The following is a 27,945-nucleotide window of genomic DNA, read 5'->3' on the forward strand; positions in this document are numbered from 1 at the left end:
TTCAACAATACTCATAGTAGGCCCAGAACCTGTTTGATATATATTTTTTTAAGTCAGGAAAGTGCTTTGGGCCCTTGTGGTGGGGCAGCCTCTCCTCTCAGCTCCATGGAGGCACATTACAAATGAAATTGCACCAATTTCATTTGGAATGCCTTTGAAATGGAGCTGGGAGGAGAGGCTGCCCCACCACAAGGGCCCAAAGCACTTTCCTGACTTAAAAAAATATATATCAAACAGCCATTCAACAATACTCATAGTAGGCCCAGAACCTATCTCCCACATGTGGCGTTGGGAGATGGCTCACACTCGATTCAAGCACTACTACTGCCCCTTGCTGTTCAGAGCAGGAATTTATCTTGTGTCAGATAACAACTGGTCTCACACCTTCCTGCCACCTTACTACATCTCCCCCCCCTTACCCTACCCACCACCTTACCCCTTCACCCCTTCTCTCCTTTCCCTCCCTAGCCTCTTCCTATCTACCTTTCCCTCCCTTTTCTCTTTCCTCCTTTTATAGAGAAGGAGGACTGAACTGCTGGAGCTCTTAGGAAAAGACATTTGCAAAGAGAGAAGGAAACAATGATGAGCCAACACACCACAACCACTTTTATTAAGGGGAGGGAACATGGGACAGGACCACTCTCTTCAGTTCCCATCGAGCCAAACCCAGCCTCTTCAGATCAGGGCCTCATCCTCAACCAACCTGGAGAGAAACACAAGAGGCACACCGCAATCGTACACACACGCACAATGCCAACGATAGAGCCACACACCTGACTTGCATTCTCAGCCAGCCCCAAGCAAATTCACAGAAGAAAAGCACTCTGTAACAACATTCAATCCCTTACCCTCCACAAGCTGGCTGACCAGTCGCAGCACCTGCCAGGAAACACGCAGATGGACCAAGCAAACTGGAAGGAAGAATTGCACAAAAAACACACAACCCAACAAAGAACAGGATTGCAATACAGACACACACTGCACCATCTAAAGAGCACGTCGGGACTACAGAACAATCGCAAGACAGACTGAGACCACAGCGCAAGGGCTACACATCACACACAACAAACACAGGGAGACTGGAACACAAAGCACCTGCCTCTCAACACTGTAAACACAAAGCACACACACCCCTCAACTACTGAAAAGTGACACAACAGCAGGAGTGGAACAATCCCCAACACATTACAGGAACAAAACCACTACGAGAAACACGGTACACCTGCAACCACATCACAACGCAAGCGTTGACACGAGGGACAACAACAGCGGCGCCTCAAACACGAGACAGCCGCGCAAACCACAGCATCGCGTGCCAATCCAAACACCACTGCAAAGGCACTAAACACAGAGCAAGAGAGAGAGTGAAAACCTATACGAAACACAACTCGGACACAGAGCACAAACAAATGAAGAAAAGAACAGAACAACAAACTGCGACAACTCGGCCACAGACCCAGCCAGCCCAACCAAGCAAGGGAGTGAAGCGAGGCGCAGAGCCCACGCAAGCACATCAAACAAAGAAAACACAGAAACCAAACAACGCACAGGAGATGCAGCAGCAGTGAGGAGGAAGGGAGGAAGGACGGACGACAAGACTCGGGCGCGCGCGCATCAAGCTGTCTGCATTGCGTGTTCATCGACAATTACAGAACACTCACGGCAAACCCAGCAGGCTTTGCAGAGCACTTCTTCAAACTGCATCATCAGGAGGCTTTTGATCAGCACAAGTCTCTCTTTGCCTGGGAAACGTTTCAAACTCTTCTTCACCAATGAAAGACCACAAACAAAACATCACATTGCATTCAAACACACGCGCACAGATTAACTCCGACTCACGCTGCATTGTACAGGACTGTGCAGAGACAATATTCAAACTCCACGCTCGCTGCTGACTCGCACGAGGACACGCGCCGCACTGGGACTGAAACCAAACGCTTCTCTCGCCCGACGCTTTAAAACGACGAGCGTTTCATCACACTTTGCACACGCCGGCTTTTCTTTTGTGGCTCCACGTCAACACGCAACTAATACGAAAAAAAAACACACCGAAACAACGCAAGGCAACCGCGTGCAATCCTTACTCACGTCTTTCTCACTGCCTTCTGTTCTCAACGCTTGTCAGAGGATCGCACGCTGTTTGGTTCAATATTACAGGAGAGTGGGGGTGTGGGAGGGGGGGGGCAGGGTTGGGGGTAGGGTTAAACGAGACAGATTTACCCTTGCTGCGCGTCGATGGAGCGCAATCCTTCATCCCTCGAGCAAACCGCAGCGACACTGGACTCGCAACACCTGCAGCGATAAACAGAGACATACAACACCACGCATTCCTCCAAACATCTCTTCTGCGGCTGCCTTCAGGCAGCGTCCGCGCGGCTCCCCGTCAGAGTCACGCGCCGCGCGGGGTGGGGTGCAGTGTGTGAGGGACAGAGAGGACAAGGGCTTCGTGCAAACTCAAACAGACTCAAAGACATCGCCGGGCGGATTGAATACTCGCTGCAGCCGCAAACACAGATTCCCCGGAGCGCACGGCCCTACCGCTCTCCGCAGAGCGACCGCAGTCAAAGCGCCGTCCGAAACGCAACAGAACAAAACGCTTCAAGCCGCCGCGGAACGTCGCGACGCGCTTCGACGTGGCCAGAGAGCCTGACAAGCGCTTCATCTAACTGGCAACGCTGCACGCAGGTCCCGCTCGGGGACGCAGTGTCGTGCAGGTCGGGCGCGCCAGACGCGACGCGCACAGCCCCGCGTCTACGTTTCCAATTCCTTTTCAAAATCAAACCCCCCCCCCCCCCCCCCCATTCCATTTGAATCATTTGCAATTCTTTCAAAGGAATTCACGTTTTAGAGACATCAGAAGAACCGCTGTGATTGTTCAACTGCTTTCGTATGAAGCCACTTTAATTGACTAACAAACAAGCGACTGAACAATTCAAGTAATTTGTTGCCACTGTGAGCAGCTCATTTTAACACAATACTGTGCTGTGCAGCACTAAAACACGTCCGCAATGGGTAGGACAATACTCACCAACTTATACACTGTGTGTGCACCTGAGTCTCAGTGTGTGTGTGTGAGTCTCAGTCTCAGTGTGTGTGTGTGAGTCTCACTGTGTGTGTGTGTGAGTCTCAGTCTCAGTGTGTGTCTGTGAGTCTCAGTGTGTGTGTGTGTGTGTGTCTCAGTCTCAGTGCGTGTCTGTGAGTCTCAGTCTCAGTGCATGTCTGTGAGTCTCAGTGTGTGTGTGTGTGTGTCTCCGTCTCAGTGACTGTGTGTCTCAGTCTCAGTGTGTGTGTGTGTGTGTCTCAGAGTTAAAAGAGGAGAGACACATTTATGGCTCAAAATTGAAAAAACAAACATCCAATCCCAATCTGACACATTCCTGTGCGCAGTTTACATGCCACCAATTGACTCCCCCTACCACCGAGAGGGGTGCTTCCAAAATGTACAATCAGAAATTAGCCATTTCCAGTCCCTGGGCTCTGTGCTGCTGTGTGGAGATCTCAATGCCAGGACCGGCAGAGAGGTCGACTACATCAGCACAGAGGGGAACAGCCATGGGATCGGACAGCAGACCTCTTTGTACCACACACCCATCACCACGCAGAGGAATAGTTTTGTCAGCGTGGTGAACAAGAGTGGGAAGCAGGTCCTGCATATCTGTAAAGGCCTGGGTCTGTACATCGTTAACGGCAGGATCAGAGGGGATTCCCGGGGCAGATATACATACGGCTCTGCTCTAGGTAATAGTGTAGCGGACTACGCCATCGCAGACGTGGACCCAGAATCTATTAATGCATTTATAGTCCGGCAACAAAACCCCCTATCGGACCGCTGCCAAACAGTCCCGTATCTAAAAACGAACCCAAAACTACATAATTCAAACCCGACCCCACCCGCCAAATTGAACCAGCCTAAAAGTGGACACAAAGCAGTGCTGAGGAATATAAACAACCAATTCATAGTGCACAAATAGAAAGTATGCTAAACGGCTTTCTAACTAAATGTTTTAAATTAGACAACAATGGAATCAATTCGGCCATCAAAGAAATCAATGTTATATTCAAAACAACAGCTACAAAATCAAAACTCAAGAAAACCAACTAATTCTAAAAAGAAATCAAATGAAAAATGGTTTGACATGGAGTGTAAAACAAACAGAAAAGAATTAAGAAAATTGTCAAACCACAAACACAGAGAGCCAAACGATATCGAACTGAGACTCAGCTACTGCAAGGCTCTGAAACAATACAAACACCTTCTCGATAAGAAAAGAGAAGAACACGGGTCCAAACAATTATCCCAAATTGAAGAATCCATAGAGCAAAATTCCTTTCGGGGACTACGGAACAAATTAAACACATCAAAAACTAGTCACCAATTGGCAATCACAAATGGTAACATTTGGAAAAATGACTTTGATAAACTTTATCGAGAATTAGACGAAAACAAATTAAATCCGGACCAAAATTCTATTTAAAAAAAACTACACAAATTGGAAACCATAATCGAGGACAATCGGAACCCGCTGGACTTCCCAATAACAGGACCGGAGCTACAAGAAAAGCTCCAAGCCCTCAAGCCCAGGAAAGCCTGCGGGCCCGACGGCATCGTAAACGAGATGCTGAAACACAGCAGCCCCAGGATGCAGGCGGCCCTGCTCAAAGTATTCAACCTCGTCCTGGCTGGGGGCTGTTTCCCTGACATCTGGAACCAAGGGCTAATAACACCAATTCATAAAAGCGGAGACAAATTCGACCCCGATAATTACCGAGGCATCTGTGCGAGCAGTAATCCGGGGAAGGTGTTCTGCAGTATCGTTAACGCCCGGATACTGGCCTTCCTTACCGAACACAGCGTCTCGAGTAAGAGTCAGATTGGATTTCTACCAAATTACCGCACCTCTGACCATGTTTACACCCTACGCACCCTAATCAACAAACATGTGCACCAAAAAAATAAAGGAAAAATCTTTGCTTGTTTTATAGATTGTAAAAAAGCATTCGACTCAATTTGGCATCCAGGTCTATTCCTTAGAATTCTTGAGAGCGGTGTAGGGGGTAAAATTAATGACATCATTAAGTCAATGTATACAGAGAATAAGTGTGGTGTGAAAACTGGAAACCAAAGAACAGGGTTTTTCACCCAAGGGCGTGGAGCGAGACAGGGCTGCAGTCTGAGCCCAACACTGTTCAACATCTACATCAACGAGTCGGCTACGGTGCTGGAACAGTCTGCGGCCCCTGGCATCACTCTACGCGACAAAGAAATCAAATTCCTGCTCTATGCAGATGACCCGGTCCTGCTGTCACCCACTGAACAGGAGTCGCAGCAGAGCCTGGCACTGCTAGAGCAGTACTGTCAGAAATGGGCACCGACAGTAAACCCGGACAAGACCAGAGTTACGGTATTCCAGAAGAAAGCCAGATCTCAGGGAAACAGGTACCGCTTCACCCTGGGAAACAACACCCTGGAGCACAGCACCAGCTACAATTACCTGGGTCAACCTGCCTGTAAATGCATTAAGAGATAAAGCGCGCGGGGCTTTTCGTGCAATAAAGAATCGGCTATACAAAATTAAACCACCAATAAAAATTTGGCTAAAAATTTTCAACAGCATAATAAAGCCAATCCTTCTGTATGGTAGTGAAGTATGGGGTCCCCTTATGAACCCTGAATATAAAAAATGGGATCAAAGCCCCATAGAGAATTTCCATCTGGAATTCTGTAAACACCTCCTGCGGGTTCACAGGAGCGCAGCCAATAGCGCTTGCAGGGCTGAATTGGGCCCGTTCCCCTTGCTCCACTCCATACAGAAACGAGCGCTCAACTACCGGGTCCGTCTACAGCAGGCTGATCCGCAGTCCTACCACCGCGCTGCACTGCGGAGCTGCACACAGCCCCCACAAGAGAATCCCCTCAGTAGAATGGTACTGAAGCTCAGCCAAATAAGTCAAATTAATACCAGCGAGCTTCAGAACAGCACCAACAAAAAACTCCCAGCACAAAAAATGAAACAAATTCATCTAAATCTGGAAAACAATTATAAAGTACATTGGAATAACGAAATTGAATCACACAATCAATTACAATGCTATCTGGCCCTAACAAAAGAATTTACCCTGGCTGAATATCTGGTCAGGGTCAAAAACACAAAACATAGACAGATCCTGACCGAGTACAGACTCGGTCACCACAGCCTGGCCATCGAAACTGGCCGGCACAAAAAAAATTGGATTGCCAAAGAAAAAAGGCTGTGCTGTCACCGTGATCTGGGAGAGGTAGAGACAGAGCTGCACTTCCTGTTGTCCTGCTCAAAATACACAGAGATACGGGAGACATATATCCCCCAATTCAAAAAACAAATGGCAGAGTTTAACCTCCTCTCCAATTCGAGTAAAATCCCCATCCTTCTAGGAGAGGAGGAGCAAACTGCAAATCTAGCAGCACAGTATGTGTCTGCCTGCCACAACCTGAGGGACAGTGTGTGACACCCTGCATACACGACCATGGGTTACTGGTGATGAGGAGGGAGGGAGGGAGGGTGGAAAGAGGGAGAGAGGGAGGGAGGTAGTTATATCGTTCAAAGGGAAGGGAACAATGGTTTTTTGTGTTTGTTTTGTTCTGTAATTTGTATTTCTGTTTTATTATTTCTGTTTTGTATTATAAAAGCTTTGGCAATACCTGAGCGCTCTCGTCATGCCAATAAAGCATTTCTGAATTTGAATTTGTGTGTGTGTGTGTGTGTGTGTGTGTGTGTGTCTCAGTCTCAGTGTGTGTGTGTGTGCTGGTTACAGCTGTTCAACTAATATTGTAACACTGAAGCCCCTCCTGGTTGAAGCTGTCATTCTCATATTGTAAAAGGGCTGCAGTGGATCTCGCTCCATGCTCGTTGCTCTCAGTGGATCTCGCTCCATGCTCCTTGCTCTCAGTGGATCTCGCTCTATGCTCCTTGCTCTCAGTGGATCTCGCTCCATGCTCCTTGCTCTCAGTGGATCTCGCTCCATGCTCCTTGCTCTCAGTGGATCTCGCTCCGTGCTCCTTGCTCTCAGTGGATCTCGCTCCGTGCTCCTTGCTCTCAGTGGATCTCGCTCTATGCTCCTTGCTCTCAGTGGATCTCGCTCCATGCTCCTTGCTCTCAGTGGATCTCGCTCTATGCTCCTTGCTCTCAGTGGATCTCGCTCCATGCTCCTTGCTCTCAGTGGATCTCGCTCCATGCTCCTTGCTCTCAGTGGATCTCGCTCCGTGCTCCTTGCTCTCAGTGGATCTCGCTCCATGCTCGTTGCTCTCAGTGGATCTCGCTCTATGCTCCTTGCTCTCAGTGGATCTCGCTCCATGCTCCTTGCTCTCAGTGGATCTCGCTCCATGCTCCTTGCTCTCAGTGGATCTCGCTCCATGCTCTCAGTGGATCTCGCTCCATGCTCCTTGCTCTCAGTGGATCTCGCTCCGTGCTCCTTGTTCTCAGTGGATCTCGCTCCATGCTCCTTGCTCTCAGTGGATCTCGCTCCATGCTCTCAGTGGATCTCGCTCCATGCTCCTTGTTCTCAGTGGATCTCGCTCCATGCTCCTTGCTCTCAGTGGATCTCGCTCCATGCTCCTTGTCTCAGTGGATCGCGCTCCATGCTCTCAGTGGATCTCGCTCCATGCTCCTTGTCTCAGTGGATCGCGCTCCATGCTCTCAGTGGATCTCGCTCCATGCTCCTTGCTCTCAGTGGATCTCGCTCCATGCTCTCAGTGGATCTCGCTCCATGCTCCTTGCTCTCAGTGGATCTCGCTCCATGCTCTCAGTGGATCTCGCTCCATGCTCCTTGCTCTCAGTGGATCTCGCTCCATGCTCCTTGCTCTCAGTGGATCTCGCTCCATGCTCCTTGCTCTCAGTGGATCTCGCTCCATGCTCTCAGTGGATCTCGCTCCATGCTCCTTGCTCTCAGTGGATCTCGCTCAGTGCTCGTTGCTCTCAGTGGATCTCGCTCCATGCTCTCAGTGGATCTCGCTCCATGCTCCTTGCTCTCAGTGGATCTCGCTCCGTGCTCCTTGCTCTCAGTGGATCTCGCTCCGTGCTCCTTGCTCTCAGTGGATCTCGCTCCGTGCTCCTTGCTCTCAGTGGATCTCGCTCCATGCTCCTTGCTCTCAGTGGATCTCGCTCCATGCTCGTTGCTCTCAGTGGATCTCGCTCCATGCTCCTTGCTCTCAGTGGATCTCGCTCCACACCCTGCTTTCCGAATGTCTAAAACACACACGCTGTGAAACTGTCTCTTCCACTGGCTCTCAGTGTGAAGGAAGCACGCCAGCAATGCAAACACTCACCCCAGTTCCCTCACGCGGGACTGTCCTGCGGTGTCTCCTTGGGTTCCTATTCTGGCACATAAATCAAGAAATCAATAAAGAAATGGCCCCGTGTGACAGTTTTTTTAGTAGTCTACATTATATTAACGTGCAAGCCTACGTTGGTTAGCCGCTGGTTCTATGTATTTACAAAACCAACAAACAAAAAACAAATACGCAAACATACGCACTCACTCACCTCAACTCAACTCAAGCTACGACGCGGATTCTTGCTTCAAACCCGCCGTTTCTTCTCTTGCTGAAACTCTTAAAAAGCACCAAGCTGGAACCGCACTAGAAAAACGTCAAACAATAACTAAAAAACAATAAAAAAAATAAAAACTCTCCCCCATCACATCAAACACGCCGTGCCGCCATCTTGGTTGCGTAGTGAGGGGGCGTGGTTACAGGCCTGGCTGGTGGAGGTGGGCGGGGCCGCGAACCCTGCCCGTCGACACCGACCCCTGCTGGTCAACGGCGGTAATTCAGCACTGTTTCTGTTATTATTATTATTATTATTATTATTATTATTATTATTATTATTATTATTATTATTATTATTACGTGTGTTATTTGTTTTTTCATTTCAACAAATCCTCTGTTACGTTCACGGTGCAGTATTTACAGTCGTTTGTTTATTTGACAAAGTCGCCTTTCTCTCTATATTACCGTAGTCACACTTTCTCAAAGCGGAACTAAAGCCCCGCGTTCGTGTTGCAGCAGGAGAGACACGGGGCGGCGGGGAGGGGGAACTATAACACTGTGAGACACGCAGGAGCACGGACTTGTCACTCCTCGGCGTTACAAACCTTTTTTAAAATCTTTGTTTGACACAAAATGATGTGAACGCTTCACCCCGGCAAATAGTACAGCTGAAATGATCTCGGGTAAGGCGAGCCGTCCATTTCTCTTGAGCTTCATAAATAACATTGAGCGCTGTTATTTAATTATTTATTTATTTTTTATAGAACGAAAACAGGATTTAAAAATAGCAAACTCAATACTACCCTAAAAAAAAAAAAAAAAAAACTTTTTTTTATTTCGTATGCATTCAGATACACAAATATAGTAAGCCCTACAGAAGATGCTACGGGCGCTTCTAATAGGAAAGGCGTTCAACGTGGCTTTGTGCTTAAACAGAAAACCAGTGCTTCATCAGACTGTACAAATACTAGCAAGCTTTACACGACCGTAGCTTCCGTTAACACACGATACAAGCACACATTATATTATTAATATTATTTATTTCTTACAATTGTTACAAGATATCACATTATTTTTACATACAATTACCCATGTATACAGTTGGGTTTTTACTGGAGCAATCTGGGTAAAGTACCTTGCTCAAGGGTACCACCCACCTGCGGTTGAACCCACGACCCTCCGGCCAAGAGTCCAGAGCCTTAACCGCTACTCCACACTGCTGCCCATATATATATTTCACTCCTTAGCAGCCGTACGTCATGCTGTTTTCCATTGGGTCTGCACACCTCGCCCACATACACGGGAGCGAAGGTTCCTGTTGGGTGGAGTTGAAGGGGGCGGGGCTTGATCAGTTAGCACCAGTAGACTCACTGGTGCGAAACTTTCAAAACCACTTGCACCCAGCCTGGGGGGTGTGTGTTCCAGACCCCTCGCGTTCTCGATCTGTGTTCCAGACCCCTCGCGTTCTCAGTCTCTCTTCCACGCCGCTCACGTTCTCGATCTCTGTTCTAGACTGTGCCTCTTCAGCTAACTGGGGAGAGATCGAACCCGGAGCCACCCCTCCTCCGGCCCGGGGGAGTCTAGAAGGTTCCAGGATGAGGTTCCAGGCTGCCGGCTCCGGAGCGGGACGGGAGGGGGAGGAGAGCCGGGAGGATGAGGTCACCTGCCCCGGCTGCACAGGGAGTGAGGTGGAGGCTGGGGGAGAGCCCGGTCTGGCTGCCTCACCGGGAGGGGGTGCTCAAGAGCAGCCGGCCACACCGCTGGACAGCGAGGCAGGCGGCGGAGCTCGGAACCTCGCTGGAGCTGCTCTGCAGGTGCACTGAAGGCTTTGTGTTAATTACACCCCGTTTACAGCGGTGCTGCTGTGGCTGTTTTGTGTTTTCAAACGTTCATTTTTATTGTAGTTTTATTGCGTTGATAACGATGTACTGTTTTTACATGACGGTTCCTTTTTAAAATGAATTTTCCAATGACTGCGAAGGAATTGATATTTTAGACACAATCGTGACTTCGGTTTAACATTTAGTTGTGGCCCCTGTGAGAAGAAAAATTAACGGAATGCTGCGGACTGCAATTGCGATCAATGACGTGTTGAAATTGATTAAAAGGGAATAGGAATTTAAATTGCACATTGATTTGAACCCTTTTAAGGTACAAGGGGGTGACTTTTTTGATGTTATGTTTGCAAAGAGGGGCACGAAACAGGGTTTCAAATGCACTGCCAGGCTCCAGCCTGGTCGTGCAAATGGTGAGTTTCCTTCTCGGGACAGTTGAGTCGCTCTCGCGTTTCAAAATAAATCAGAAATGGAACTGAAGTAAAACGGGAACAACCCAGCCCAGCCCAGCCCAGCTCACTGTCTCTTTGATCTCCTCCCCAGGCTGCGGACGGACCCTGCGCCCAGCTCCTGCCCTCCATGCTGGAGAGAATCGCCCGCAGCGGGGCTCCAGTGAAAAGCCAGCAGAAGGGGGAGCCCGACCTCACGCTGGCCCAGAAGCAGGCTGTGCTCGGCGGGCTGTACCAGAGCAAGCCCCTGGTCTTCCTGGAGCGGTTCAGGGCTCAGATCCGCAGCGAGGACCTGCCTTGCTTCCAGCACCTCGCTGGGGGTTACGAGGCGGAGTTCTACTGCAGGGAGATCCGACGGGCCGGCGCCGCCGGGAAGAGGAGCGGGCTCACCCGGATCAGGAACAAGAGATACGCAGCCCTGCAGAAACTCATCCAGGGTGAGGCGAGAGGGTTCCTGTTGTGTTAACACTGACGTCAATTCTATGACGGTGTCTGCACAATAACTGCGCGACAATATTAGCATCAAGATGGGACAGGGGCGTGGTTGTTAGATTGCATAAATCTTCTGTATCAAACTACTTTTCTCTTTGTCTCTCTCCTCCCCCTCCCCCTCTCCCTCTCTCTCTTCTCTCCTCCCCCTCCCTGTCTCTCCTCTCAGGCGGGGAGTATTTTAGCGAGGACTGCATGCGCTCCCGGGACCCCCTCCTCTACGAGCAGTGCATCGGACAGTACCTGACGGACGAGGAGGTTCTGGAGCGGGGCAGCCGGGCCGGTTCTGAGCCGGGCTCTCTCGCGGACCTGCTGCTGTCCTCCTACCAGGAGGGGTTGATCCAGAGGAGGCTGGAGAGGCAGCAGGAGAGGGAGGCGGGGGCTGAGGAGGAGGAGGACGAGGAGGAGGAGGAGGAGGGTGAGTGTCTGTCTCGGGGTGTCTGTGCGTGTCTCTGTCTCGGGGTATGGTCTCAGGGAAGGGAATAAGACTCTTGGTTTCGTTTACAAAGACACACCTGAGCTTGTTACTTAGACACACTGGGGCTGATCAAGCTGGTAGTAAAACCTGGACTGGGTGACACTGCTGTGCAGCAGGAGTCTTATTTCCAATCCCAGGTGTGTGTGTGTCTCAATGTGCTTTATTACACTTTGCAACTATGGTAATAAAATGAATAATGGAGGAAGTTGCCTGTTGTGAGATTTTACCCGGTAAGTTGTGTTTTTTTCCCCCTCCCTCCCTCTCAGACGCCCCGGTGCTGTGGGAGCCCGGTCCCGAGGAGAAGGCTCTGCTCAGGGAGGAGTTTCTTAGCCGAATGCACCAACGCTTCCTGGAGGGCAAGGACCAGGACTTCAACTACAGGTTAGGAAAACACTGAGACACACGGACACAGAGAGAAAGATTGACAGCCATACATAGACACACACTGACACAGATAGACTGACACACACACACACACTAGCACACAGAGACACACACTGACACAGACAGACTGACACACACACACTGACACACAAAGAAACAGAGACACACACTGACACAGATAGACTGACACACACACACACTGCCACACAGAGAAACACAGAGACACACACTGGCAAGGATAGACTGACACACACAGAGACACACACTGGCAAGGATAGAGACTGACACACACACACTGCCACACAGAGAAACACAGAGACACACACTGGCAAGGATAGAGACTGACACACACACACTGCCAAACAGAGAAACACACTGGCAAGGATAGAGACTGACACACACACACTGCCACACAGAGAAACACACTGGCAAGGATAGACTGACACACACACAGATAGAGACTTAGACACACACACACACACACACACACACTGACAGACACAAAGGGCTCCATTCTTCAAGCTCTTACACAACATCACCATTAGCGCAATCTTTGTCTGAATTTACAATTCCTAAATGAGCCCCACTTTAATCAAGGCAGGTTGTGAAAATCTTTTTCATCTGTTTGCATGAAAAACTTTTTCACATTTCCACAAACTCTGCAATATAGTATCTGCTGTCCGGGCAACAACACTAATCCTGTGCAACCAGGCAATGAAGTGTTTTTTTAATAAATGACGCTCTTTACAAAACACCTGGTACTCAAACACTGCAGAAGAAAAGCAGTGACACTGAAGCATTGACTGTGCATCTCTTCATCTGAGCGCTACAGTAAAACCGGCACCCGTTTCAGTGACGGGGACGAGAACAGTGGTCAGTTTGCAGTTTTGTCCCCTGGTTATTCACCACAGTGTGCCTCGCCGTTCTTGCGTCCAGTGACTTCAGCGCACGGCAGTCGAAATGAATGCGTGTCTTTCCAAAGTGCCTGATCAGATATGACCCCTTCAATAAAAAAATGATTAAAAAACCACTACCTGTTCTGTGTCTGTGTGTCTGTCTGTCTGTCTCTGTGTCTCGGTGTGTCGTGTGTGTCTGTCTGTGTCTGTGTCTGTCTGTCTGTCTCTGTGTCGTGTGTGTGTCTGTCTGTCTGTCTCTGTGTGTGTCTGTCTGTGTCTGTCTGTCTGTGTGTGTGTGTCTCTGTGTGTGTGTCTGTCTGTATGTCTGTGTGTGTCTCTGTCTGCCTCTGTGTTTCAGTGAAGTGGATGAGAACCCCGATTATGATAACCTGGACATTGTGACTCAGGATGAGGAGGAGAAATACTTTGATGAAGATTCGGACGAGATGGAGGAGATGGAGACGCAGTGAGGCTCACAGACGGGGGCTAGAGCCACGACAACGCGCACTGCAAAAAAAAAAAAAAAAAAAAAACGCTTGTAAAATAATCTACAAATGTGGTTCTGTTGTTATTATAATTTGTTTTGTATAACTTCTGATCTGCTTGTCTGTTTCTGAAAAGGGGGTTAAAAAATCTGCTCATTATTAACACAGCTGCATATGCAGGGATGGGAACGAGACTCCCGCTGCAAAGCAGTGTGATCCACTCCTGGTTTCACTAGGAGTTTAATAATCAGACACACCTGAGCTTGTTATCTAGACACACGGGCTGATTAAGCTGGTAGTAAAACCTGGACTGGGTGACACTGCTGTGGAATAGGAGTCTTATTACCAGTCCTGATGCAGTAAAAATATAGTGGAACAAGCATTTTTTACTGGTAATGTTATTAAGATTGGTTACTATGTTAGGTTGTTAAAAAAAATGGGGATATTATGTCACTGCAAATATATATATTGTGTACCGTGTTTTGATGCGTAAATACACAATTAAATAAAAATTGCAGTATTTTTTTTTTGTGTGTGTGACTCTGTTGCTGTACCATGATCTCACCACCAGACTGCACCATTGAGGCGTCTTACACCACCAATAGAAGTTACATACCGGTCTTTGATACATTTTAGTTAATTCTCAAAGGGAATGTAATTAAAAGGCATCCCACCTTAGATTCTGATATTGTCAGAAACGTGCAAAGGACTGTCCTGAGAGACATGTTCTACCTGTATCTGTAAATCTGGCAGACAGACAGCCCTTAGCTTCTGAAACCCTCGATAACTTGTTTCATCACAATTGCATTAAATCTCACGTCTCATCCACACTCCCGCCGGTCTCGTTTAATGCGTGTCTTTAACTAAAATAGTCCTTCATGAAATCAGATGCGTGCCTGTGTTTCGCTGGACAGAGCCAATGTGGGGAAAAAAATGGAATAGGGAACGCAGTTTAAACTTTGACAAGCGAACTGTTCTCTAATCTCTCCCCCGCCTGCACTGCACCGATAGGGTTTGGTCCCGTCTCTCTCATTCCAGCCATGTTACAGGCACACTTTCAAGTCTCTCTTTTTTAATTTTTAAGTTTTAAAAGCTTCTTTTTTTGTTTTTTTTTGGACGACAAAAACAAAGAGAGTCCAACAGGAAATGAATGAAATAATTTTTTGTGCACCACAACAAGAAGCCGACTCAGAGCCAGGTCTGGGGGGCTGGGTGGAGGGAAAGGGATTTCAGGGTATCTTTAAAAGTCATCTCGCCAGTGTGGTGAGTCCATTTAAAAAGCAACAGCAGCACTGGAACCTTTTGGCAGCAAAGACATTTATAACGTAAACCTCTCTGTACTTTACAATGCTTCCCTATGCTTTACCACACCTCTCTGTGCTTTACAATGCTTCACTATGCTTTACCAGATCTCTCTGTGCTTTACAATGCTTCCCTATGCTTTACCAGACCTCTCTGTGCTTTACAATGCTTCCCTATGCTTTACCAGACCTCCCTGTGCTTTACCATGCTTCCCTATGCTTCACCAGACCTCTCTGTGCTTTACAATGCTTCCCTATGCTTTACCACACCTCTCTGTGCTTTACAATGCTTCCCTATGCTTTACCAGACCTCTCTGTGCTTTACAATGCTTCCCTATGCTTTACCAGGCCTCTCTGTGTTTTACAGTGCTTCCCTATGCTTTACCAGACCTCTCTGTGCTTTACAATGCTTCCCTATGCTTTACCAGACCTCTCTGTGCTTTACAATGCTTGCCTATGCTTTACCAGACCTCTCTGTGCTTTACAATGCTTCCCTATGCTTTACCAGGCCTCTCTGTGTTTTACAATGCTTGCCTATGCTTTACCAGACCTCTCTGTGCTTTACAATGCTTCCCTATGCTTTACCAGGCCTCTCTGTGCTTTACAATGCTTCCCTGTGCTTTACAGTGCTTCCCTGTGCTTTACCATACCTCTCTGTGCTTTACAATGCTTCCCTATGCTTTACCAGACCTCTCTGTGCTTTACAATGCTTCCCTATGCTTTACCAGACCTCTCTGTGCTTTACAATGCTTCCCTATGCTTTACCAGGCCTCTCTGTGCTTTACAATGCTTCCCTGTGCTTTACAGTGCTTCCCTGTGCTTTACCATACCTCTCTGTGCTTTACAATGCTTCCCTGTGCTTTACCATACCTCTCTGTGCTTTACAATGCTTCCCTATGCTTTACCAGACCTCTCTGTGCTTTACAATGCTTCCCTATGCTTTACCACACCTCTCTGTGCTTTACAATGCTTCCCTATGCTTTACCAGACCTCTCTGTGTTTTACAATGCTTCCCTATGCTTTACCAGACCTCTCTGTGTTTTACAATGCTTCCCTACACTTTCACTGCGTTTTTACACACTTTGCTATATTTTTACAGTGGAATATATATATATATATCTCTTAATTAACGAGTCGTTTTATTTGTGTGCTATTACAAAAAGTAAATAAAAAAACACAAAAACCGTTTTACTTAAATACGTGTTTCCATATAAACAATATTTACCCAGTTCAAAACCACAACAGAAATGTACGCAACAGAAACGCTTATTTATTCAATCTGTAACTTATAATTATAAAAACGCGTTTCTTGTGGCAGTTGGTAGTTTGCAAAATCTCCGTGACACCCTGTGTGCGGATTAAATTACAAACTGTGTTTGCATTCATCTCTTTTAAATATCGCATTAAATGTATCATTCGTGTTAAAGTTTAAATTCCTACCTTTTCTTATAGTCAAAATACGTATTTAAATTACTTAAAATAAGTAAGTAAGTAAATAAATAAATAAATAAATAAATAAATAAATAAATAAATAAACAAAAAAAAAACAGGTTTCTGCAGCGCCAGCGCCGCCTTGCCACTTCCTTAGCAACCTGACAACGAGCGGACCCATTGGCCGCGAGGAGTCACGTGACCCAAGACGGAGTCTGTTCTTAAAGTCACAGCGCCTAAATTTCGTTCAGCGCTGTAAAGTGCTTGTTAAAAACACATAACAATACTGTAATCATTAATTAATTCTACAGGGGGTGGTGCAGCAGTTTTGGCACAGCTGAGCTGGCTAATTTCTGTAAAATGAACCGTCCCCGTTTGACTGACAGCTCGGGCGTGGACGGTTCTGGCGTTGCGGACCGGCGGCGACAGACCCGCGACACAACACAACATTACCCACGGGAGCACTTTTGCGTGATACAAATAAACTCATAGACCTGTGGAAAAGCACCGACGTCATCGAACCGGGGTTACTTAATCGCCAGTCAAACCCCAGTGCTAGGATAATATAATATAATATAATATTATATTATATTATATTATATACGCCCGTTGATCATGGACTGTATGTCAGGCTAGAACATTTTGCGGACACTGCGAGGAGACAGGTGGGTTCATAATGTTACATTTCAGCAAAAATGTTTTAACAAATAAATTGAAAAAAAAAGTTGCAGGGTGCTTTGTTGTCGGGATGTGTATTTATGGAAAGCACTGTGTTGTGCGTTGTTATAATTGAAGTAATAACAACTGTAAGTTAAGAACAGATATTTTTAACTGTGGAAAACGCGAAGACGAAGGAGTTGAAGTTGATTTAAAAATATATATAATTTATTTTTTAAATACATTAGCAAAATAATATAATCCACAAAATCGGCTTATTTATTTATTTATTTATTTATTTATTTGTTTGTTTGTTTGTTTGTTTGTTTGTTTGTTTGTAAATCCCTATTTCTGTAAACACTGTAAACAACTTAAACAATAACGGCGAACACAATCGCAGAAGAATGAAGCGAAATACAATTTTAAAAAAAAACAAAACATTTATCTCTCAGATATAATCGGATAATTATTAAGGCGAAAAAACTACACAGATTAGAAACATGGTAACCAAGGAAACAGCGCTGCCTTTCTCAAAAGCATTGCAAAGCCGGCCTGTGTAACGGCGTTCAGTTGTCTATTGAAATACAGCAGGCTGCTGTACTGTTTTGAAAACAACTCTCTCGCTCTCACGCACACACGCATTCAGAAGAAAGGGGACTGTAGACGACTAAACAAAGGGAAAAAAAAACACACCTGGATTTTTAGGTACTGTAATTATATGGATTTTTTGTTTGTTTGTTTTGAAATCACTTATGTGGGTTGTCTCTGTGTGTGTGTGTGTGTATCTGTGTCTGTCTGCGTCAGTGAGTGAGTGTGTGTGTGTGTGTGTGTGTGTGTGCGTGTTAGCTCTCTCTTTCTACAGGGTGTCAGACAGGCTCCAGTTACCTGCAGATCAGCACTGTGTTAAACCTGAGAGCAGCAACATGTTTTATCGTAATAAGAGACACCCATACCAAAAAAAACCAACAAAAAAACTAGACACACAAACTACTATTCAATAAAAAAGAAAAGCATGCATATATATATATATATACACACACACACACATACACATTAGGACTATGCTGTACTACATAATAGATGGGCTTCAGTGAGTTACAGGAAAATAATTATTATACATCTAGGGTTTCTGTGACGTCATAAACTACGAGAGCGAAGGTGGAGTTTCTAAACTGTTACAGATCCCCGAGATGGATTTGTTTTCCTGTAACTCACTGAAGAGGCCCGTCTATTATTTTTTTCTCATCCATGAATACCCCAGTGATGCTGATATTAAAGACGAGGTTCAGCAGTACAGTTGAGTTTGTTTTTTCAAACGTTGTGTTTCAGCGCTGTGCAGACGTTCTGTGTCTCAGCCTTATTTGGATGATCGCCTTTACCTTGTTTTAATTTCCCGTTCCTCTGAGATACCAATGTACCAGCTTTACATCATTATTATTATTATTTTTTTTTTATGTATTCTCATTTCGTTTATCATTACATGAACATTTCTGGACTGTGTTGTCGAGCGATTGAAAACGAGACATTTTGTGTTTTGAATTGAAAGCGACGGTCTCGTGGAGTCGAATGGGTCAAAATTCAAGTATATTTTCCTCTAGATTAATTATCGCTTTTTGACGTCACAACTTTGGGATTATGACTTTTTTTTTCAAATGGCTCAGGATGCAAATACAGCCTTCATCCATGTGTGTATAGATAGATAGATAGATTGATAGACAGATAGATTGATAGATAGAATGATGTTTGTTGTTTTGGAATTCCCTATGAAGAAGGAAAAGCATGGTAGAACCAGCCTTTGTAGGAATTCTTTTGAAGGACTTGGAATTGGAATTGATGAGAAGGGAAAGGGAGGCGGACCGTGGACAGACACTTCTGAGGGGGGGGGGGGGGGGGGGTTTCTTTGCTGATTTATTGAGTTTCTCCTTGCAGCCCCCCCTCATGCCATGGAGAAGTACGAGAAGTTGGGGAAGATCGGCGAGGGCTCCTATGGGGTCGTGTTCAAGTGCCGCAACAGAGACACGGGACAGATCGTGGCCATCAAGAAATTTGTGGAGTCGGAGGACGACCCTGTGATCAAGAAGATCGCACTGCGAGAGATCCGCATGCTCAAGGTGTGAGCTCGATGATAAGGGGGTCCTGGAAAACTATGCAAAGGACCATCGCAAAGTCTAATCAAACAACTGCAAAATACAGACAGCACAATTAAACACGTGTCGTTCACACTCTCACCTCTCTCCTCTTCTCTCCTCCTCTCCCCTCCTCTTCTCTTCTCCTCCCCTCACTCCTCACCTCCCCCTCCTCTTTTCTCTCCTCTCCTCTCCCCTCCCCTCTCACCTCCCCCTCCTCTTTTCTCTCCTCTCCCCTCCTCTTCTCTCCTCACCTCTTCTCTCCCCTCCCCTCTCCCCTCCCCTCCCCTCCTTTCCCTTCTCCACTCCCCTCTCCCCCTGCCCCTCTCCTCCCCTCTCCCCTCTCCTCAGCAACTGAAGCATGTGAATCTGGTGAATCTGCTGGAGGTGTTCCGAAGGAAGAGAAAGCTGCAGCTGGTGTTTGAGTTCTGTGAGCAGACCGTGCTGCACGAGCTGGACAGACACCCCCGCGGGTCAGTCACGCTGTCCCTCCTTCCATCGGTCACACTGTCCCTCCTTCCATCGGTCTGTCCCGCTGTCTGCGTGTCTGTCTGTCTGTCACGCTGTCTGTGTGTCACTGTGTGTCAGTCTGCCTGTCTATCTGTGTGTTTGTGTTGTTGACTGTGTGTGTGTGTGTTTGAGGGAGGGATGGGGAGAGAGACAGAGGGTGAGAAAGAAAGAAACAAAGACTGGGAAAGACTTCTAGTCAAAATATTTGTCGTTGAATTTAGTAGTTGCAATTCTGTCACAGAAGTAATACAAGAGAAAGGAAGGAAGGGGTGAGCAAGGGAAACGAAGAGAGAGAGAGGGAAAGGGGTAGAGAGATGGGGAGGATAAGAAAGCAGAGAGGGGTTTCCAGTCTCTGAAGGAATGGTGGGGGGGTGGAGAACCCTCAAAGGGGGGGGGGGGGGGGGGGGGGGCTGTTGCTAGACGACCGAGCGGGATGGAATGCTGTGTCATTGTTCTGCTGGGTTGAGTGGGGAGACTCATTGAAGGAGTTTCACATTGTGTTGGAGCTGCTGTAGAAACACAAGCCAGCGCCTGGGCCCCAAGCTTTTCCCACAGTTATACTATGCATTAGTTTACCTCTCCGTGCTTTACAATGCTTCCCTATGCTTTACCAGACCTCTCTGTGCTTTACAATGCTTCCCTATGCTTTACCACACCTCTCTGTGCTTTACAATGCTTCCCTATGCTTTACCAGACCTCTCTGTGCTTTACAATGCTTCCCAATGCTTTACCACACCTCTCTGTGCTTTACAATGCTTCCCTATGCTTTACCAGACCTCTCTGTGCTTTACAATGCTTCCCTATGCTTTACCACACCTCTCTGTGCTTTACAATGCTTCCCTGTGCTTTACCAGACCTCTCTGTGCTTTACAATGCTTCCCTATGCTTTACCAGACCTCTCTGTGCTTTACAATGCTTCCCTATGCTTTACCAGACCTCTCTGTGCTTTACCATACTGTCACTGCTTCACCACACTTTGCTGTGGGAATCTTTTCTAAGGGCTCTCTCCCTCTCTCCTCTCTCTCTCTCTCTCTCTCTCTCTCCCTCTCTCTCTCTCTCTCTGCTAATTCTCTCTCTCCACAGTGGATTGTGTTTTCTGTGTCGGTCGGAGACACCGGACACCTGCCCAGGTAACCCCACTCTTCCCTGGGACTTGCGTTCAATTATTCAGGGTGGGAGGTCTGGGTAACTGGTTCGGATATCCCAGACCAGCCCCCTTCAAAGAGAGCTGCTCTGAGCTGGGAGGGAACCACTGCTCAGTGTAATTCCTCACAGATTAAACGAGACGCTGTCCCGTTAATCAAGGCCCCAAGCAGCAGCAAATGCAGCCTGCTCCTGTTGCCGTAACAACAAAACTGCTGTTTACCCCGGCAACCACAAGCTTTGTTTTCAAGGGTGGTGGGGGGGCAAATCGGGTTTCAACCTGCAGTGCATGATGGGAAGGCGAAAGACCGACAGTCTTGAAATCAAACCACAGAACTATCCTACTGAGATATGATTTTATTTTCTGGCAGTAATATAAAAATAAAACAGCAAAGTGGGCTAAGACCAGACCTCTCTGTGCTTTACAATGCTTCCCTATGCTTTTACCAGACCTCTCTGTGCTTTACAATGCTTCCCTGTGCTTTACCAGACCTCTCTGTGCTTTACAATGCTTCCCTATGCGTTACCAGACCTCTCTGTGCTTTACAATGCTTCCCTATGCTTTACCAGACCTCTCTGACCTTTACAATGCTTCCCTATGCTTTACCAGACCTCTCTGTGTTTTACAATGCTTCCCTATGCTTTACCAGACTTCTCTGTGCTTTACAATGCTTCCCTATGCTTTAGCAGACCTCTCTGTGCTTTACAATGCTTGCCTATGCTTTACCAGACCTCTCTGTGCTTTACAATGCTTCCCTATGCTTTACCAGACCTCTCTGTGCTTTACAATGCTTCCCTATGCTTTACCATGCTGTCACTGTGCTGTGCTGTTCTATGGGACTCTTTCTTTGTGAAGGTGTTCGTGTATCACAGACCCTGCTTGTTCCTCACCTGCTCACTTGTCGGTCTTGTTTCTCCAGTGTCCCGGAGTCTCTTCTCAAGAGCATTGTGTGGCAGACACTGCAGGCCGTCAACTTCTGTCACAAACACAACGTGAGTAACTCCCCTCTCTCCCCCCCCTCCCCCCTCCCCCCTCATGATTCACTACCGTCATGATTCACTACCGTCATGATACACTAACGTCAGTCTCATTTCCACCCCCGTGACCCACATGTCATGATACACTGTGTGTCTGATTGTCAGTGGACTCTCCTCACCTCACCTCTCCTCAACTCACCTCTCCTCACCTCACCTCACCTCTCCCCTCCTCACCTCACCTCTCCTCACCTCTCCCCTCCTCACCTCTCCTCCTCACCTCTCCTCACTCCTCTCCTCCTCGCCTCTCCTCTCCTCATCTCTCCTCTCCTCATCTCTCCTCACCTCACCTCTCCTCATCTCACCTCCCCTCACCTCTCCTCACCTCTCCCCTCACCTCTCCTCACCTCTCCCCTCCCCTCCCCTCCTCACGTCACCTCACCTCACCTCACCTCTCCTCTCCTCTCTCAGTGTATCCACAGAGATGTGAAGCCTGAGAACATTCTGCTCACCAAGACCGGGATCATCAAGCTGTGTGACTTCGGTTTTGCGCGCATTCTCAGTGAGTCTCTCCTGTGCTCATCTGCTCACACTCCTGCCGCTTAATTAATAATACATTCAGGCAAACGGCAAACTCTCTCAGCATCTTCAGTGTAAATTCAATGGCAAACGTTTCCACTAGAAGACTCTCTCAGTGTCTTCAGTGTAAATTCAATGGCAAACGTTTCCACTAGAAGACTCTCTCAGCGTCTTCAGTGTAAATTCAATGGCAAACGTTTCCACTAGAAGACTCTCTCAGCGTCTTCAGTGTAAATTCAATGGCAAACGTTTCCACTAGAAGACTCTCTCAGTGTCTTCAGTGTAAATTCAATGGCAAACGTTTCCACTAGAAGACTCTCTCAGCGTCTTCAGTGTAAATTCAATGGCAAACGTTTCCACTAGAAGACTCTCTCAGTGTCTTCAGTGTAAATTCAATGGCAAACGTTTCCACTAGAAGACTCTCTCAGTGTCTTCAGTGTAAATTCAATGGCAAACGTTTCCACTAGAAGACTCTCTCAGTGTCTTCAGTGTAAATTCAATGGCAAACGTTTCCACTAGAAGACTCTCTCAGCGTCTTCAGTGTAAATTCAATGGCAAACGTTTCCACTAGAAGACTCTCTCAGCGTCTTCAGTGTAAATTCAATGGCAAACGTTTCCACTAGAAGACTCTCTCAGTGTCTTCAGTGTAAATTCAATGGCAAACGTTTCCACTAGAAGACTCTCTCAGCGTCTTCAGTGTAAATTCAATGGCAAACGTTTCCACTAGAAGACTCTCTCAGCGTCTTCAGTGTAAATTCAATGGCAAACGTTTCCACTAGAAGACTCTCTCAGCGTCTTCAGTGTAAATTCAATGGCAAACGTTTCCACTAGAAGACTCTCTCAGCGTCTTCAGTGTAAATTCAATGGCAAACGTTTCCACTAGAAGTCTTTCTCAGGGTCTTCAGTGTAAGTTCAATGACAAAGGTTTCCACTAGAAGTCTCTCTCAGCGTCTTCAGTGTAAATTCAATGGCAAACGTTTCCACTAGAAGTCATTCTCAGCGTCTTCAGTGTAAATTCAATGGCAAACGTTTCTACATTTCAAGCTGAGTTAGTTTGAATATTTGAATATTGAAATAATAAAGATGATCTCTGGAGCCCCGCGCATGCTCAGTAACATTGTGCCTCGCCCCACTTTCAGCGGGTCCGGGTGATGACTACACAGACTACGTGGCGACGCGCTGGTACCGGGCCCCGGAGCTGCTGGTGGGGGACACCCAGTACGGGCCCCCGGTGGACGTGTGGGCGATCGGCTGCGTCTTCGCAGAGCTGCTGTCAGGAAACCCGCTGTGGCCAGGCAGATCCGACGTGGATCAACTGTACCTGATACGCAGGAGCCTGGGTGAGAGAGAGGCTGTGTGTGTGTGTGTGTGTGTCAGTGTCTGTGTGTGTTCGTGTGTCGTTGACTGTGTCTTTGTGTGTCAGTGTGTGACTGCGTCTCAGTGCGTGTGTGTGTGTGGATTTGAACCCGGGGCGCAGGGGGTGTGGGTGTGGCTGGTGAAGGTGCCCCTTTGACCCCTGGGTGACCCCCCTGCTCTGTTTTGACCCCCAGGTGACTTGATCCCGCGGCACCAGCAGGTGTTCAGATCCAATCTGTTCTTCAGTGGAGTCAGCATTCCCGAACCCGACACCACGGTGCGCAGCACGCCTCCAACATGCTAAACATGCATTCCTTTCAGCACTACCCACAGTAACAGCACAGTGTAACACAGCACAGTGAATGCATGGTAAAGCACAGAGAGGTCTGGTAAAGCATAGGGAAGCATTGTAAAGCACAGAGAGGTCTGGTAAAGCATAGGGAAGCATTGTAAAGCACAGAGAGGTCTGGTAAAGCATAGGGAAGCATTGTAAAGCACAGAGAGGTCTGGTAACGCATAGGGAAGCATTGTAAAGCACAGAGAGGTCTGGTAAAGCATAGGGAAGCATTGTAAAGCACAGAGAGGTCTGGTAAAGCATATTTAAAACAAAACAAAACAAAAAACAACTAACCCTTATAAAAAGTTTACTACGACTACTACTAATACAAATTTACTGCTTAAAAAATGTTTTATATAATAAGTAAATAAATAAATAAACAGGCAAAAAATAAAAACCTCTCTCTAAACTGCTGAATTTTGTGGCGTTTTGTTAAGCTTTGTTCTGATTGTGGTTCTGGTTCCGATCCACAGGAGCCCCTGGAGAAGAGATTCCATAACGTGTCAGGCCAGGCTCTCGTCGTCATGAAGGTGAGACACTGGTTCTGAACCAAGTCCAAACGGGTCTGAGGTTCTGACTGCATCAGTGGCATAGCAGTAAAAACAAGAATTGGGTCAACTAACCTGTTTGGTGTTCATGAAGGCACTCCTATCTCTCCTTCTCTTTCTCTATCCCTTCCACTCTCTCCCCTTCTCTCTCTCTATTCCTTCCACTCTCCCCCTCTCTCTCTATCCCTTCCACTCTCTCCCCTTCTCTTTCTCTATCCCTTCCACTCTCTCCCTCTCATTCTCTATCCCTTCCACTCTCCCCCTCTCATTCTCTATCCCTTCCACTCTCTCCCCTTCTCTTTCTCTATCCCTTCCACTCTCTCCCTCTCATTCTCTATCCCTTCCACTCTCTCCCTCTCATTCTCTATCCCTTCCACTCTCTCCCTCTCATTCTCTATCCCTTCCACTCTCTCCCCTTCTCTTTCTCTATCCCTTCCACTCTCTCCCTCTCATTCTCTATCCCTTCCACTCTCCCCTTCTCTTTCTCGATCCCTTCCACTCTCTCCCCTTCTCTTTCTCTATCCCTTCCACACTCTCCCCTTCTCTTTCTCTATCCCTTCCACTCTCTCCCCCTCTCTTTCTCTATCCCTTCCACTCTCTCCCCCTCTCTTTCTCTATCCCTTCCACTCTCTCCCCCTCTCTTTCTCTATCCCTTCCACTCTCCCCCCTCTCTCTCTATCCCTTCCACTCTCTCCCCTTCTCTTTCTCTATCCCTTCCACTCTCTCCCTCTCTCTATCCCTTCCACTCTCTCCCCCTCTCTTTCTCTATCCCTTCCACTCTCCCCCTCTCTTTCTCTATCCCTTCCACTCTCTCCCCTTCTCTTTCTCTATCCCTTCCACTCTCCCCTTCTCTCTCTCTATCCCTTCCACTCTCCCCCCTCTCTCTCTATCCCTTCCACTCTCTCCCCCTCTCTTTCTCTATCCCTTCCACTCTCTCCCTCTCATTCTCTATCCCTTCCACTCTCCCCCTCTCATTCTCTATCCCTTCCACTCTCTCCCCTTCTCTTTCTCTATCCCTTCCACTCTCCCCTTCTCTCTCTCTATCCCTTCCACTCTCCCCCCTCTCTCTCTATCCCTTCCACTCTCTCCCCCTCTCTTTCTCTATCCCTTCCACTCTCTCCCTCTCATTCTCTATCCCTTCCACTCTCTCCCCTTCTCTTTCTCTATCCCTTCCACTCTCTCCCTCTCTTTCTCTATCCCTTCCACACTCTCCCCTTCTCTTTCTCTATCCCTTCCACTCTCTCCCCCTCTCTTTCTCTATCCCTTCCACTCTCCCCCCCCTCTCTCTCTATCCCTTCCACTCTCTCCCCTTCTCTTTCTCTATCCCTTCCACTCTCTCCCTCTCTATCCCTTCCACTCTCTCCCCCTCTTTCTCTATCCCTTCCACTCTCCCCCTCTCATTCTCTATCCCTTCCACTCTCTCCCCTTCTCTTTCTCTATCCCTTCCACTCTCCCCTTCTCTCTCTCTGTCCCTTCCACTCTCCCCCCTCTCTCTCTATCCCTTCCACTCTCTCCCCCTCTCTTTCTCTATCCCTTCCACTCTCTCCCTCTCATTCTCTATCCCTTCCACTCTCTCCCCCTCCCTCTCTATCCCTTCCACTCTCTCCCCCTCTCTCTCTATCCCTTCCACTCTCTCCCCCTCTCTCTATCCCTTCCATTCTCTCCCCCTCTCATTCTCTATCCCTTCCACTCTCCCCTTCTCTTTCTCTATCCCTTCCACTCTCTCCCCTTCTCTTTCTCTATCCCTTCCATTCTCTCCCCTTCTCTTTCTCTATCCCTTCCACTCTCCCCCTCTCCCCGGTTCTTGAGATTCAGTGAGTCCTGGTGTTTGTGGTGGGGTCGTGATCGCTGTTCCTCCATGCTCTGTCCCAGGCGTGTCTGGTGATGGACCCCTTGTCCCGCATGTCCTGTGAAGCTCTGCTCGAGCTGTCGTACTTCGAGAGCCAGCGAGGGGACGACACCGAGGGGGGGTCCCGGGACCCTGAGAGAGGGGCGGGGCGCAGACACGAGAGGGGGGCCAGGAGGAGAGTGCAGGGGGTGAGGAAACGCAACACACACAACACTCAGCAATACACACAACTCAGAACACACAGCAATACACACCTCAATACACAACAGAGAGACATGAGAGGGGGGCTGGGTCATTGGTAGAATGGGACCACACTCTGCCAAAATGATCTGCAGTAGCAGCGCAAGTGTAAGACAACGGCAATGGGGTGAGGCTGGTAGAATGGGTCCACAGTGTGCCAACTGTACCCTAAATGATCTTCAGTGGCGATGCAGACAGACAGACAGACAGGGGTACTGAAATAATGGCTATACAATATATACAGAGGACAAGCATTGGGCAAGTGATAGACGGAAGAGACAATTTCTTAACCCCCTACTGCTGTAAGTAGCAGCAATCTTATTAACAGTATGCAGTGTCTCTGGATGCAGTTGCCTACATATTTATTTAATCTGTTTTATTTATTTTATTTAAAGTGTATTAATTTATTTTCTTATTGTAGCCGCAGTACCTACCCCAGCTAGCCAGCAGCAACATCTCCCCAGCTCCAGAAGTGAAGAAGCACTTCAAACACAAGTTAGACCATCACCTTCCAAACATCTGAGCGAGGGAGGGGGGGGGCCTGGTTAGAAGGGGGCGTGTCTACAGCCCTAAATTCAGCATGGGATACCCACCTTTTTGATGTGAATAGTAAGAAATAATAAAATGAACTTTGTAAAACTCGCCGCGCGTTATAAAGACTGCTGCAGCGCGGCTTTGTGGTTTTTAACAATGTCTTCGTTCTTCAATGCAATTTGCTTGCAGTTTAAAAACGTAATTTGTTACAAAGTTTCCTTTAGCGTTTCTGTGATATTTTTCTATAGTTGTGGGAGGGGTGCAGATAGGATGTTAAGACACGTTTGTTCCCGTAGAAAAGCAATTTCCAATCGGTGTCCTCCGAAAGCACAAACGAAGCCTTGCCCACCTCGCAATCCGACTGACTCCGGTCTTTGTAATTCATTTGAGCTGTTCAGTCTCTTCCATTGCAGTGAATAGGCTGTGGAGAGCTGTGCTGTGAAAGGCTGTCTGATTTAGAACGATACAATTCTGTTGATGTTAGAAATCGACATATTGATGCATTTCTATACTATATTATTTAATAGTTTTATTTTGGATGGGTGGGGGGGTTACGATAGACTTCAAAAGGGGCCCCCAGAAGATTGAAAAAGATGTATTGTGATGTCATCCCCTTACATCAATTGTCACCTATTGTGATGTCATCCCCTTACATCAATTGTCATCTATTGTGATGTCATCCATGTACAGGAGAATTAAAATGAATTAAAAAGAAAACAACTCTTCCATTTCAGTTCTTTCTGTCATTGTAACTGTAATGCAGTTAATGAGCTAGACTTGTTTAGCAGCATGGGTGTGCAGTTTGGGTATTTTCTTTCT

At 47.4% G+C, this 27,945-nt stretch overlaps 2 protein-coding genes and 1 long non-coding RNA gene across 6 annotated transcripts; 2 read left to right on the forward strand and 1 right to left on the reverse strand.

Annotated features, from left to right (window-relative positions):
* Positions 1-475: 475 nt before the first annotated feature.
* LOC131737459 (uncharacterized) lies at positions 476-8,741 on the reverse strand. Its single transcript, XR_009329076.1, has 3 exons — positions 8,520-8,741; positions 2,221-2,292; positions 476-703 (listed from the first exon to the last, which is right to left on the reverse strand). It is a non-coding gene; the product is annotated as an uncharacterized LOC131737459 (long non-coding RNA).
* Positions 8,742-9,033: 292 nt separating this feature from the next.
* ccdc97 (coiled-coil domain containing 97) lies at positions 9,034-14,065 on the forward strand. 2 transcript variants are annotated; one of them, XM_034025989.3, is made up of 6 exons: positions 9,034-9,207; positions 10,037-10,338; positions 10,903-11,245; positions 11,467-11,715; positions 12,042-12,156; positions 13,414-14,065. In XM_034025989.3, exons 1-6 carry the CDS (start codon positions 9,198-9,200, stop codon positions 13,523-13,525), a joined length of 1,131 nt encoding a protein of 376 aa, XP_033881880.3. In that variant the 5' UTR covers positions 9,034-9,197; the 3' UTR covers positions 13,526-14,065. The 2 variants fall into 2 exon arrangements, with proteins under 2 accessions (XP_033881880.3, XP_058882599.1); XM_059026616.1 differs by lacking the exon at positions 10,037-10,338.
* A 2,464-nt stretch (positions 14,066-16,529) lies between these two features.
* LOC117415511 (cyclin-dependent kinase-like 1) lies at positions 16,530-27,885 on the forward strand. Of its 3 annotated transcripts, none has more exons than XM_034025991.3 (10): positions 16,530-16,937; positions 18,859-19,040; positions 19,407-19,528; positions 21,629-21,701; positions 22,155-22,245; positions 23,402-23,602; positions 23,813-23,895; positions 24,429-24,485; positions 26,376-26,540; positions 27,014-27,885. In XM_034025991.3, the coding sequence occupies exons 2-10, from the start codon at positions 18,873-18,875 to the stop codon at positions 27,113-27,115; spliced, it is 1,062 nt and encodes a 353-aa protein (XP_033881882.2). In that variant the 5' UTR covers positions 16,530-16,937; positions 18,859-18,872; the 3' UTR covers positions 27,116-27,885. The 3 variants fall into 3 exon arrangements, with proteins under 3 accessions (XP_033881882.2, XP_033881884.2, XP_058882600.1); XM_059026617.1 differs by lacking the exon at positions 16,530-16,937 and adding an exon at positions 17,466-17,634; XM_034025993.3 differs by lacking the exon at positions 26,376-26,540 and having other exon boundaries at positions 16,531-16,937.
* The last annotated feature ends 60 nt before the right edge of the window (positions 27,886-27,945 follow it).

Source organism: Acipenser ruthenus, chromosome 7 (assembly GCF_902713425.1).
Source record: "Acipenser ruthenus chromosome 7, fAciRut3.2 maternal haplotype, whole genome shotgun sequence".
NCBI classification, from domain to species: domain Eukaryota; kingdom Metazoa; phylum Chordata; class Actinopteri; order Acipenseriformes; family Acipenseridae; genus Acipenser; species Acipenser ruthenus.

What these genes read in the sequence shown, in the direction of transcription:
- ccdc97 (XM_034025989.3), top strand. An exon ending in TCGCTGGAGCTGCTCTGCAG is followed by an intron (nt 10,339 to 10,902) that starts GTGCACTGAAGG and finishes TCTCCTCCCCAG; the next exon opens with GCTGCGGACGGACCCTGCGC. An exon ending in CCTGCAGAAACTCATCCAGG is followed by an intron (nt 11,246 to 11,466) that starts GTGAGGCGAGAG and finishes CTCTCCTCTCAG; the next exon opens with GCGGGGAGTATTTTAGCGAG.
- LOC117415511 (XM_034025991.3), top strand. Translation starts at nt 18,873, where the DNA reads ATGGAGAAGTACGAGAAGTTGGGGAAGATCGGCGAGGGCTCCTATGGG. An exon ending in CTGGACAGACACCCCCGCGG is followed by an intron (nt 19,529 to 21,628) that starts GTCAGTCACGCT and finishes TTGTTTCTCCAG; the next exon opens with TGTCCCGGAGTCTCTTCTCA. An exon ending in TTCCCGAACCCGACACCACG is followed by an intron (nt 23,896 to 24,428) that starts GTGCGCAGCACG and finishes TCCGATCCACAG; the next exon opens with GAGCCCCTGGAGAAGAGATT.